Source organism: Triticum dicoccoides, chromosome 7B (assembly GCF_002162155.2).
Source record: "Triticum dicoccoides isolate Atlit2015 ecotype Zavitan chromosome 7B, WEW_v2.0, whole genome shotgun sequence".
NCBI classification, from domain to species: Eukaryota; Viridiplantae; Streptophyta; class Magnoliopsida; order Poales; family Poaceae; genus Triticum; species Triticum dicoccoides.
The window spans coordinates 51,687,296-51,700,525 of NC_041393.1; the positions used below are offsets into that span (position 1 = coordinate 51,687,296).

The 13,230-nt window shown below is 51.1% G+C and overlaps 1 protein-coding gene and 1 pseudogene across 1 annotated transcript; one reads left to right on the plus strand and one right to left on the minus strand.

Annotated features, from left to right (window-relative positions):
• Window positions 1-4,725: 4,725 nt before the first annotated feature.
• Window positions 4,726-10,133, plus strand: LOC119335600 (chloroplast envelope quinone oxidoreductase homolog). The gene is made up of 4 exons (XM_037607712.1): window positions 4,726-4,885; window positions 7,672-7,813; window positions 9,001-9,092; window positions 9,238-10,133. The coding sequence occupies exons 1-4, from the start codon at window positions 4,805-4,807 to the stop codon at window positions 9,931-9,933; spliced, it is 1,011 nt and encodes a 336-aa protein (XP_037463609.1). The 5' UTR covers window positions 4,726-4,804; the 3' UTR covers window positions 9,934-10,133.
• Window positions 10,134-10,176: 43 nt separating this feature from the next.
• On the minus strand, window positions 10,177-11,354 carry LOC119338591 (annotated as a pseudogene).
• Between the last annotated feature and the right edge of the window lie 1,876 nt (window positions 11,355-13,230).

The window sequence follows — 13,230 nt, forward strand, 5'->3', positions numbered from 1 at the left end:
GCAAGCGACGACCCACTGGATCCCAACATCGATATCCCTTGTGCTCATCACTGTAGCCAAGGAAAACACACTCAACTGACTGAGCAGTCAGTTTGGTGCGTTCTCGGGGGGCAAGAAGCACATAGCACACACATCCAAACATACGAAGAGCAGAGTTGTCAGGAGAGCGACCAGTGAGACACTCCATAGGAATACCACCCTGTAGAGCAGATGAGGGCTGAATGTTGATGAGAAAGGTGGATGCGGAAACAGCCTCAGCCCAAAAATGGGGTGGAAGGGAAGCAGCAATCATCAACACACGAGTCGTCTCAAGTAAATGACGATGCTTTCGTTTGGCAACACCATTCTGAGCATGAGCACCAGGACACGAGAACTGGGCAAGAGTACCCTGTTCTGCGAGAAAACCACGCAACAGCTGAGAGATATACTCTCCAGCGGAGTCAACACGAAAGGTGCGAATGGGCGTGGCAAACTGGGTGTGACCCATGGCAGCAAAACGTTTGTATATAGGAAGAACCTCGCTACGAGAATTCAAGAAGTAGAGCCAAGTGTAGCGAGAGAAATCATCAATAAACAAAACATAATAGCGATGACCACCTTTCGAATCAAAGGGAGCAGGACCCCAGACATCAGAATGAACTAAGTTAAAAGGACGCTGATATACAGACTCACTGGTAGGATAAGGTAACTGAGTCTGTTTGCCAAGTCTGCAACCATTACAATGTAAGGAGACATCTCCAGATACAGTCCCCAAGAGGCCCTGGCGAACTAAAGAAGACAAGCAAGAGCCACATATGTGACCAAGGCGATGGTGCCACTGCTGGAAGGACGCAGACGAAGAGGCAGCAAGAGCATGAGAGCTGGCAAAAGTGGTGGTAGGGAAGGAACACAAAGCCAGTCAACCTCCCAAAGGCCCTCTGACTCACGGCGCCGAGGGCCAGCACCAACGAAAGCCTTGGTGCGACGATCCTGAATGGAGCAAGAGTCGGTGTCAAGAATGACACGACAACCAGAATCAGTAAGTTGGGCAGCGGAAAAAAGATTCATGATAAGGCGAGGAACATGAGAAACACCCGGAACAGAAAAAGATGGAGTGGAAAGAATGCCACAACTAGCAACAGGAAGAGATGTGCCATCGGTAGTAAGAACATTGACAGGCGAATCAAGAGGTCGGAGAGAGGACAACGAGGAAGAGTCAGAAGACATATGAAAGGAGGCTCCAGAATCCAGAACCCACGAAGATGTACCTGACTGTGTAGATGCCGGTGGTGGTGAGGAAGGAGATGCAGTCACAGCAGCAGCAGTCGACGAGGAGCCTGAGGAAGCAAGAAGGCGCTTGAGGCGAACAATATCCTGGTCAGTGAGTGATGGAGCCGAGGAAGACACGGGAGTCCCGCTGGAGGAGGAGCGCCTCTGATCTCGCTTCTTCTGGCAACAATCAAACTCTGGGTGACCTTGCCGGGAGCAGTAACCACAGACGGTGTCGTGGCGCGACGTGCCCCTCTCAGCATAAGGAGGACGGCTCACCCCCCCTGGAGGAGTAGGCAGGAGCGGCGGAGCTGTGAGGCGAGCAGATGCCACAGGAGCCCGGGCATCCAATACTGACGGAACTAGAAGCAACCTAGCAGAGCGAAGGCGGGTCTCCTCAGCACGAAGCTCAGCAAGTATCTCTAAGATAAGAACACGACCACGAGCAAGCAAATGAGCACGACGAGGCTCAAACTCAGACCGGAGACGATATAAGAACTCATGGACCCGCTGAAACTCCAGATCAGACCGAGTGGTCTGACAGCAACGACAGGTTCCACAAACAACTGTCCGAAGAGAGTCAAGCTGACGCCAGATGGCAGAGCACTGTGAATAGAACTCATCCACAGACGAGTCACCCTGCTGAAGAGCATGCTCCTGACGTACCACCGAAAGGTGGAGGGCATCACCAGAGGGCTGATAGCGCTGACAGAGGTAAGACCACATCGCTGCAACTGTGCCAAGTCCCATGAACTCCGAGGCGAACTGAGGAAGGACACTCGTAGTAAGAACATCAGCAGCACGAGCATCATCATTGCACCATTGAGTGTAAGCAGACAGATCATCACGATAGACAGAAAGGGCATCCGAGTAAGCTGACATCTGCTGATCATAAGCATCAATTGCAGCATCATCAAGAGCCTTGGCAGCATCTCGATCGGCCTGAGAAGCGTCATCAGCAAGAACCGGCTGTGCTGGCGGTGTAGGAACCACAGGAGCAACAGGGCAAGGCGGTCAGGAGACCTCGCCAGAAAGAACACCCCACAGAAGGAGACCGCGCATATGAATGCGCATGAACCCCGCAAACTCGGCATAGTTGGTGCCATCGAAGATCACTGAGCACCGAGGAACGGCGACATAGCCCGAAGAAGACATGAGGAGCTTTCTCTCTCTCTCTCTCTCTCTCTCTCTCTCTCCCTCTCTTTCAACTGCTACAGTAGACCCCGATCCAGATCAGGATCGGGCTCACGCTGGCTCGATCCAGTCGCGATGGAGGAATCGGGATGGAGAAGGGCGAGCGAAGGATCGCGCAGAGGGGCCGGCCCTGGGCAGCACGGCTGCAGCTGGTGGCCAGGGGCGACAGGGCGCGGGGAGGCGCGAGGAGATGGTGGCCGGCCGGGGCCGAGCACGGGAAGGCACAGGGCGGCGGCAACCGGGCTCAGGGCAGCGCGGGGAGGTACGAGACGGCGACAGCAAGCCGCGGCCGCGCTTGGGGCGGCGCGGGACAGCGACGGGGAGGTGGGGCGCGGCCGAGCTCGGGGCGAGACGGCGCAACCGAGCACAGGCCGGGGCGACTCGGCGTGGCGGTGGGGAAGGAGAGGGCCGGGGGCGAGGGAGGAGATGACCAGCGCCGGTGTAGAGGGAGGCCGGCGACGGGGGAGCGAGGCACGGAGCTGCGAGCGTGCGGGAGCAGGAGAGGAACCTAAGCATCTGATACCATGTTAGGAATGAGCAACTGAGTTTTTACTGAGGGCCAATGGCCAGTACATATACAGATGTTGGTAAACTGCAGAAAGACCCCTTATACAATGGGGATGTACATAATGAACTATACACATCTAACACATGCTATGTCGCCAAAGCAGGAGAACAATTGAGTACAGCCTGATGGGTTCACGTACATGGACGCGCCCACGCTTACGTCGGCGAGCTTGATGGAGCCGGATTCCACTGGGTCGTTTTTTGCCTTGTTGTCGCGGTCATACAGCGCTATTCGAGGAGATATGAAATGGCACCGCCGGCGCCGTCGCTGCCCCCGCTGCCTCACAATCCCTAATGCTAGGTTCGAGCGAGCCTGACGGGCACGTGCAGTCAAAAGCCTAGACGGGTGATGCAATCAATTGGGGGTGAGTGTGGCGTGCGGTCGAATCAGGCGTTGTGCGTTGGACGCGACACAAGTGACCTCCATTGGGCCGGCCTGGTCGGGAGAAGCTGCGAGGATCGGTTCAACGGAGAAAAAAATATACAGGCAAAAACCATCGATGTGGCATGCTGGCTGCACCTGACAATTGGGACATCTGCCATTCAGAACACTCACAAAATTTTAAACAAGGTAAATCGTGGCAGAAGCTAAATGGGTAAAACGGATGAAATCTCGCTAAATGGAATAATTAGTGTAAAAAATGTTAAAATAGGGGGTAAAAACCCGAATTCACTCTTAAAGTTTAGACTAGCAAAAAACTTGACCTCCCTAAAAAATACTCCATTAGCCGCTGGATCATGTTCACTGGAGTTCAGAGCTTGGACCAGCATGATGGAGTCAGTCTCCACCTCAACTTTTGCAATTCCCCAATCATGTGAAGCTTGAAGGCTTTTGTGACACGCTGTTGCTTCGGCAGTGAGAGGATCAAGCACTGCATTCATGTACCCAGCAGCAGATCCCACTGGATCCCCTTGATCATCTCGGATGACAAAGCCCCATCCTCCGTGCCCATTCTCATGGTTCATACTTCCATCCACATTAATCTTGAGAGCTCCATGGCTGGGAGGTTGCCATTTTTCAGTACTGTTCTTTCGCTGATTGCCCCTCCCAAAAAACAGTTTGAAATCGTCAACATTATATCTCACCCTTTTAACAACCGAAGTAGCATTTCTCCTTGGTTCCCCAGCGTTGCTTTTGTTCTAGTATCCCACCATACCCAGAGCATCGTGATACATACGAGACACGATCTTCTCCTGATCCGGCAAGGACAGTACACGTGCAAAATCATTTCCTTTGCGTCACGACAGAGCAGCAAGCTTCCTCTGACATTGTCCATCTGCAGTTCACGCCTTACGGGTTTAACTGATTTGCATTTCATGAACAGGTGTGCCCCATCCCATCTTCATTCTGTCCACAGCACATAATTGATAAACTGATCACATAACAATTTGTTTAATGCTTTGTAGTCAAAGGTTCAGACTTTTTAACCATATCCGTGAAAGAGAAGCGTCTCCTAGAGGGAGAGAGGTTGAGCGGTCAACAGCGATGAAAAAAAGATAAGGTTGAGTGGTCACGCGGCGCGCAAGTAGCTTAGCAGCGAGGGCTGCGCTAGCGATCGAGCGGTGCGACCAGCGACCGGCCCAGCGTTTGGCCGGCGTGCCAACGTAAAACGTTTTCCAAAGTCAAACCCAGGATTCCTCGCGTCCGCGTGTGTGTATATAAATCTCAGCCCAGACACAGGCCGTACGTGCACCCCATTATAAGAACTAGAGAGCCAACCCACCGTATCAGCTAAAGCACACACAAACAGCCCTCACGAGGCTTCTTCCCCTCCGTTGGCCATCTTCTTTCAACATGACCACCCCAACGACGACGCCGGCGAAGATGCGGGCCGTGCTTTACGACGCCTGCGGCGGAGGCGTCGCCAGCCTCAAGGTAATTAACAGTTACCGGACCCGCAGCTCTGTACGTGTTCTTTTTATTCGGGATAGCGGGGAAAGAGGGCCAAAGCTTGTGAGTTTGCTCTGTATTCTATTCTTGTCGGCGATCGAGGTTGGTGCTAATGATGATATGGCTGATTCACTGGAAACCTCCTAATTCACTGCCTATTTGATTAGTTAGCAACTACTCCCTATCTTAGTGATCTAAACGTTCTTATATTAGTTTACAGATGTTGTTTTACAATCTATGTTAGTTGTTTCCTGGGCCTCTTTCTTGGTGGAGTTTTTCAAAACCGAGGCAAAAGATTTGCCTCATATATTAATTAAGAGAGAATAGAGTTTGAATTGCACCTCGTAACGGAAAACTGTTCCAGTATGACGTTGCCCAATTTCTTTGCCCGGTGGTTACCCAAAGAATAGCTTCACACTTGATGTTGTTGAGCAAAATTGTTGGAGGCATACTCTTTTGTCGAAAGACCCAGGCGTTCCGTTTGTTTCAAATGGTCTATCCCATTAGCATGGTGAGGGAGGCCATGACTTTCCGGTTGGGGGTGCTCTTGCTTGATCTATTTACCCACCATTCCATTATGGAGTCCTCGAGGTGCCAAGTAGTTGTGTCAAGATCTTCTAAATGTATCCACCCATTGACCAAATTCCATAGGCGCTCGGTCAATCGACATTTGACGAAAAGGTGAAGCCTAGATTCTTGTTCTCTTTTGCATAGGGGGCAGAGATGACAATTTGGCCATCCACGACGGGTCAACCTATCGGCTGTCTAGATTTGATCTTGTATGGCGAGCCAAGCGAAGAATTTCACCTTGGGTGGTGCCATGCTTTCCAAACCATGTGATCCATAGGAGAATGGACCATTCTTAGAAATTGCGCGGAGTAAGCCGCTGCTGCCGAGTATTGACCATCTGTGGCGTGCTTCGAAGTACTCTCATCCTCTGCGTGCTCCGAAGTAATCTCATCCTCTGCGTGCTCCTCAAGCGGAAAATCTGAGATTAGAAGCCAAAGTTCAACAAATTGACGAATGTGTGTCATAGAGAAGTTGGCAGTTATCTTGATTTTGTTGATCCAGGCTCCTTCCTTGAGAGCGTCTCCCACCTTCCTATTTTTTCTCATGAAAGCCTCGTGGATGAGAGGCGCAATATCAATAGACTTCCTGCCATGCACCCAAGGCGCCTCCCAAAAAGGGGTTTTGGACCCATTTCCAACAGTGATAGTAGCGGAGGCATAGAAGAAATCACGGTTCTTTTCATCATAAGGGTTGCCCATGTCAACCCGCATCTTGGACGGCTCCGTCCATTCAAACCATAACCAACGTAGATGGAGGGCGCACGCGAATTTGACCGTGTTGAGAACGCCGAGGCCTCCACGGTAGTATGGGCAGCATATTAGCAATCAGAAGAAGAACAATGCCATGTTAGTATTGAAAATTGCACTGTATTCTTATAATATGCAACAGAGCAGGAGAGCAACACTTTGTCAGAGATTAATCATGCGGACAGAAAGATTGATCTGAACACCAAATCGTTGACTTTGAAAGGTCGACGGTACAAGTCTAGCTTGTTGGTTTATGCTAATAGCGACATGCCTATATCTAAATACAGGCTTCTATTATTTTAGTATACGTTGGCTTCCATTTTGCAATCATGCTTGTTGGCTTACTTGTTAGCTCGCGCGTTTCATTCGGTTTGTCTCGAGTTCGAATCCTGGCACGGGCGTGTTGTTTTTGTCTTTTTCGGCACATTTGCGTGATTAAGTATAAAGCAAGGGGGTTTCCCACAAAATAACCTGCCACGTGGGCCCTTGCCAGGCCCACCGGCCAGTTTCACCGTCAGTACGTGTTTACATGCAGTTTAGATCGATCTGTAGCCGCGTGCCTTAGACTTGAAACTGACTTGCAAAAATTACGAAAAGTGGTACCACTCCACTAGCACTATACCAATTATGATACTTGTATGTAATTAACTCAGATATATTCTCTCTTTCTCTTGTATACCCGGCTTTAGGACTAGTTAAGATGTCACAGTGAAATTAGTTAAATAGGTTGCACATACCTGGTGTTGGGTCCTCGGAAAAAGCATTGAATAATACCCCCTTAGTTCAAAATAAGTGTTTTAAGTTTAGTACAACTTTGTATTAACAAAGTTGAGATATTTATTTTTGGACATAGAGAGTAATAGTTTTTGTATTGTGATCATGACTCGGTACTCCTGGATCCCCAAAATATTCGGTGAGTGCTGATTTGTGAGCCAGTTAGAAATTTATTATTTAAAAGTTGGCAAATTTTAACATGGTCCCTCTTACCTTCTCTTTTTTACATATGAGGTAAGAAGGTAAGAGTTAATCAAGCCATTAATTAATGAGATCAACGACTAAGAATTATTTTATACTCTTACTTTTCATGTGAAAAAAGAAGGTAAGAGGGATCATGCCTGAGTTAGATGCTTGGAAAAGCATTGGAGACAGTTCTTATGGCCTCAACTTCTGACGCCTGAGTAGGCACCTCTAAATCCAAATATTGAGATAAGCAAGTCAGTTGTGCGAGCATTGATTGTGAGTCAATCGGTTGACAGGGGATTCTTTTCACAAGAACCCTATTTTGGCGTAGAGAGATTTGCCTGGCAGCTTGACGTTTTTTCCGCTTAACAAACAAGTCAAAGGAATTTGTTTTTTGAAAATAAAGAAAAACAGTAAACATCAAGATTTCTTTCTTTCATGAAGATAAACCGGTAAAACCTATAACCATGTGATTCTGAAATCTCTCTAATGCAGCATGTAGAAGTCCCCGTCCCTTCAGCAAAGAAGAATGAGGTCTTGTTGAAACTGCAAGCTGCAACCGTCAATCCACTTGACTGGAAGATACAGAAAGGGGACTTGCGGCCTCTGCTGCCTAGTAGACTGCCTTTTATTCCAGGTAATTACCCTCAGTCACATTGTCACTGTGTGGATGCTAGCCATTTTCGATCAATTATGAATTTTGTTTCGAGGTTTTATTGAATTCATGCTTCAGCCAACTCATTCAAAAGTCCAAACTGATGGAGAGAGGCGGACAATATACTTCAACACCCCCCTCACGTCTAGACTTAATTAGTCCTTAGACTTGGGATTTATGTATGTCGCAGAATCATTTTTATTAATACTGCGTTGGCAAGGTCTTAAACTCAAGACCTCTTGGCTCTGATACCATATTGAATTCATGCTTTTCCGCAAAAACAAACGAATTCATGCTCCAACAAACTCATTCAAAAGTCCGGATGAAGAGAGGCGGGCAATATACTTCAACAGGTTTCCTATGTCGATAGCAAAATAGCACCAAGGGTAGTTATGAGAACTTTATGATGTCTGTCTTTCAGTTTTATCAATTGTCAGTATTTTCATTTCCTTTGTGTCTTAGGTCCCGTTTGGAACACTGGAAAACCATAGGAACATTGTTCTCATTGGAAAATTTCCTGTCGTTTGGAAGGCAGGAACCGTCGTAGGAAAAGCGAAGGACAGAATCGATTTCCCTCGCTTCTATAGGAATTTCACAGGATTCCGAACATCAAATCCAACCTCATTTTTTCTGTCTCGTCGCATAAGACCGAGGCACTGCAGCTGCAACAACCGCTCGAGCAAAAGCTAGCAGAGAGAGAAAAGAAGGAACCGTGCATGGAGAAGATGGAGCTGGGGTAGGAAAGAACTTGTGGTGGAGAAAGGGTGATTGTAGGATGTTCTTTGGCAAGATTCAGTCACAGGCCGGGCTTAAGGCTGTGTTTGACTGTGCATTTAGGATTCCTGTGATGTCCCAATTCCTGCATTCCAAACAGCATACTTGCAGTATTTCCTATGCTCTCAATTCTTATCTTTTGCACATTGTTTTCCTTTCCTATTCCTGTATTTTTCCTATCCCGCGTTTCAAGCGGGGCCTTACTATGTTATTTGGTTCTTCACCTTTAACAACTATCTAGAGTGTCTCTTTCCTTTCCATTGTGATAAACATAATATGTGTGTGTGTGTGTGTGTGCGCGCCTATTAAAATTGTGATAAGCAATCTCCTTTCCGTTACTTGATTCATCGAACAACGTGCTAATAGCTGCATTTCTACTGCTCCTTTTCCCGCAGTGACTGATGTCGCAGGAGTAATTGTTGATGTTGGTCCCGGAGTGAATGGTCTCACAGCGGGTGATCAGGTTGTCGCCAAGTTGAACTCTCTTGTAAGTGAACTTCACTCATGACAACATCTTTCCATGTTTTTCATCTTCACACTTAGAAAGAAGAAGGTTTAAGAACAATCCTCTTCATTTTTTCAAAAAATATCGCCGTAAACTCAGTAATGTGACAATGTTTTCGCTATTACAGAATGGAGGTGGACTTGCAGAGTACGCTGTAGCATCCGCAAACCTGACTGTCAAAAGGCCAGCTAAGGTTTCTGCAGCTGAGGGTGCTGGCCTTCCCATTGCTGCAGGCACTGCGCTCCAGGCGCTGAGGTCCATTGGAGCCAAGTTTGACAGCACCGGCAAGCCTCTCAACGTGCTGATCACCGCTGCCTCCGGTGGCGTAGGCCTGTACGCGGTGCAGCTTGCAAAGCTGGCGAACCTTCATGTTACCGCCACCTGCGGCGCCCGCAACATGGATCTTGTGAAGAGCCTGGGCGCAGACGAGGTGATGGACTACAGGACCCCAGAGGGAGCGACCCTGCAGAGCCCCTCCTGCCGGAAGTACGACGGCGTGGTTCACTGCGCCATCGGTGTCAGCTGGTCGTCTTTCCAGCCGTTGCTGAGTGACGCTGGAAGAGTGATAGACATCACCCCGAACTTCTCATCCATACTCACATATGTGCTGCACAGGGTAACATTCTCCAAGAAGCGCCTCGTGCCCCAGGTGCTCTTGTCGCTCAACAAAGCAGACCTGGAGTTCTTGGTCGGGTTGCTCGAGGAAGACAAGCTGAAGACGGTGATCGACTCGAGTTTCCCGTTGAGCGACGCAGGCAAGGCGTGGCAGAGCAGCATCGAAGGCCATGCCACTGGCAAGATTGTCGTTGAGATGGAGAGCTGATCGTCGTCGATGCTATTATTACCAACGGACTTGCATGCAGACAGTGGAGAGGAATACTTAGGATGGAATTATACAGACTAGTCATTTGTGCGTTTGTTTATGAGAAATAGCCAAACTATTTTTTTTTGAATTTTCACCGGGGGGGAGATTTCCCCACCTGAATTTCCATATATGGGGCTAAAACGCCCAGTTCACCAGCATGTACAAGTACATTTTATGGGGGGGGAGGGAAGGCAGCAAGCATCAGGCATCTCGAGGGCCGGCCAGGCAGCCCAGCCACGCATCAGATGCCTGCTTTAGAGCAGCAGGCAGACGCAGCCGCCACAGTACGACGTCCTCCCTACACAGTTGCAGCAGCCTAGGGAGTGACGGGGGCAACCCCTGGAAGACCACCGCGTTGCGGTGCTTCCAAAGTTGCCAGCAGCAGAGAAGGAGGAAGGTCGAGCCCGTTCGCTCCGGCACCAAGGCAGGCGGCGACACAGTGTGCAGCAGCTCAACGGATGGAACCGTGGAGGCGACTCCCACCACAGACCAAAAGCGTTGAGCAAAAGGACAGCCGAAGATGAGATGGCACGCCGACTCCAGGGGCGCTGAGCAGATGGGGCAGCCAGCCCCCGCCGCCTCCACAATGTGCTTTCGCAGGAGGACGTCCCTGGTCTGGATCCGGGCCTGGACCAAGAGCCAGGCGAAGAAGCGGACGCGACTTGGAGCGTAGTTCTCCCAGACAAAGTCGGCGTATGGCGCAAGCACCCCACAAAAGTGGCATAGATGATAGAGGCCGGCGGAGGAGAGCGCAGTACCCTTGTCACAGCTGGGGGGAAGTGTCCGGGCATCCGGCTCCGTAGTGAGGGCAAGCGCCTGGACGATTGGAAGGAGCACCGCGCACTCCCTGGCGCCCACATGGTTCAGGCGGGGGACGAGGACCCCAGCAAGCTCGTGTTGATGGACGTGAGCAACCGAGGCTGCCCGCACGGTGGTGTGCGAGAAGAGGGAGCTCATCTGGACGGATAGGGCGCCACCGGGCAGCCAGGAGTCCAGCCAGAACGCTGTTGTGCGCCCGTCGCCGAGTGTGACAGCGGTGACCGCCCGGTACACAGGCATAAGCTTGGCGAGGGAGGCCCAGTGCGGCCCGGGGAGCGTCACCGCCGCTGCGGATGTTAGCAGCGATCGCCCCAGCTTGCCCCAGACCCAGCGAGCCCACGGCGCATCCTGGCGCGAGTGAAGGCGGTGAAGGAGCTTCAGCAGAAGGCACCGGTTCTGAACCGGGAGGGCGCGAACCCCCAGTCCCCCTCCTCCTTGGGACGGAGGACGCGTTCCCAGGCAACAAGACACTGGGCCCGAGAGGCTTTGTCCGTCGCGGTCCAGAGGAAGGAGCGGCGCAGGGCGTCGATCGCTCGTAGGACAGAGGGCGGGACCTCCATCGCCGACATGGCATACGTGGGGAGAGCGTCCAGTATGGCATTGAGCAGCACCAGGCGCCCCCCAAAGGACAGAAGCTGAGCACGCCAGCCGGAGAGGTAGCGCTCAGCTTTGGCAATGAGTGGAAGGAAGTCGTCCATGGTGAGCTTGCGGTTGGAGAGCGGCAGGCCGAGGTAGATTTGAGGAAAGCTCCCAATGCAGCACCCTAACTCACGGATCATGTCGCGAAGATCATCCTCGGGGACCTAGACGGGCGCGACGGTGCTTTTGTGGAAGTTGATGACGAGCCCCGTCGCAGCCGCGAAGTCATCAAGGATGCCCTTGAGACGCCGAACCGCGCCCAGCTCCGCGTGCATGATGATGATGGTGTCGTCAGCGTACTGGAGGACAAGCGGGGGCGCATCGGCGAACAGGGGGTGGCGCATCCCACCACCTCTCTTGATCATCTGTTGTAGCACGTCCGCGACGAGGAGGAACAGGTAGGGGGAGATGGGGTCCCCCTGCCGCAACCCCTTCTTGCATTTGATCCATCGCCCGGGCACGCCATTGAGCACCACCGCGGACATGGACGACTGGAAGATGGAGTCCATCCAGTCGCACCAGAGGGGCGGAAAGCCACGCACCTTCATAATCCGGCGAAGGCTCCCCCAGTTGATGGAGTCAAAGGCTTTGGCAAAGTCGAGCTTCAGGACCAGCGATGGCGCCCGGCGTTTCTCGCAGCATTGGACAATCTCCGTTGCGTACACAAAGTTTTCGGAGATGCTCCGCCCCTTAATGAACCCGGATTGGTCCACGTCCACCACATCCGAGATCTGTTGTTGAAGGCGCATGGTCAGAACTTTGCACGGGATCTTGATGTCGCAGTTCTGGAGCGAGATGGGTCGGAAGCCACCAGGAGTGAGCACCCCCTCGGCCTTGGGGAGCAGCACAATATGCGCGCGGTTGATACAAGAGAGGTTCACGGAGTTGTGATAGAACCCCTCCATCAACCGCATCACATCGCCGGAGACCAGCTCCCAGGCGGCTTGGTAGAAGCCCGGACCAAGGCCATCGGGGCCCGGGGCCCTGGTTCTGTCGAGGCTGGCGACAGCCGCCTTGATCTCGGCCATCTCAAAGGGGGCAACCAGTTTTTGCAGGGACAAACTATCACTAGTTGAAACCAAGAATGCCAAAATACCCCTATGAAAAACAAGAAGAGAAGTGCATATTCCAACCCTCAACTCATGTTTTAGTTTAATCTACAACCTCGAACTCCAAAACTGTCTACATTACAACTCTAAACTCTAAAAAACGGACAACTTTCAACCTTGTGTGCCTCAAACCAGTTTTGTGGTCGGTTTTGACTGGTTTTGTAGAGCTGACCGACTATTCAGCGCCTAGTCAGCCGCCACAACACCGAGGCTAAATATGTATTTCCCTAGTATTTTTTAATCTCTTTGGCAAAGAAAAATATGAAACTTTCTGTGAATGATCAGCAATTCAGCATGGTACTGTTCATTTCTAAACAAAAAAACTACTTTTTCTGTACACTTCCATTTTTTGGTCAAATTTTGATCAAAATTCCATCGAACAGTTGCGAACATGGTGAGTATAGCAGCAGCGGATGGTACTTGGCGGGGCGCTCGGAGGAGATGGGTTGAACGGCGACGGAGGAGAAGCGGGATGGAGCCTGCCTGGAATGCTGGAGGTGACGGAGATGTAGAGTTCTGGCAGGGGTGTTGAGTGGCGGCCAGGGTGATGGAGCGGCAGCGAAGACAAGAGAGAAAAAAGGAAGGAGAAAAAATGGGAAGGATGGAGGCGTGGGGTTCGGGAATGGTTTTGGGTGGGCGGGGCTGTCGGAGTCTTACGTGTCTGCTGTCCAGACTCGCGCAAAGCCCC

What these genes read in the sequence shown, in the direction of transcription:
- LOC119335600 (XM_037607712.1), top strand. Translation starts at nt 4,805, where the DNA reads ATGACCACCCCAACGACGACGCCGGCGAAGATGCGGGCCGTGCTTTAC. An exon ending in GAGGCGTCGCCAGCCTCAAG is followed by an intron (nt 4,886 to 7,671) that starts GTAATTAACAGT and finishes TCTCTAATGCAG; the next exon opens with CATGTAGAAGTCCCCGTCCC. An exon ending in TCGCCAAGTTGAACTCTCTT is followed by an intron (nt 9,093 to 9,237) that starts GTAAGTGAACTT and finishes TCGCTATTACAG; the next exon opens with AATGGAGGTGGACTTGCAGA.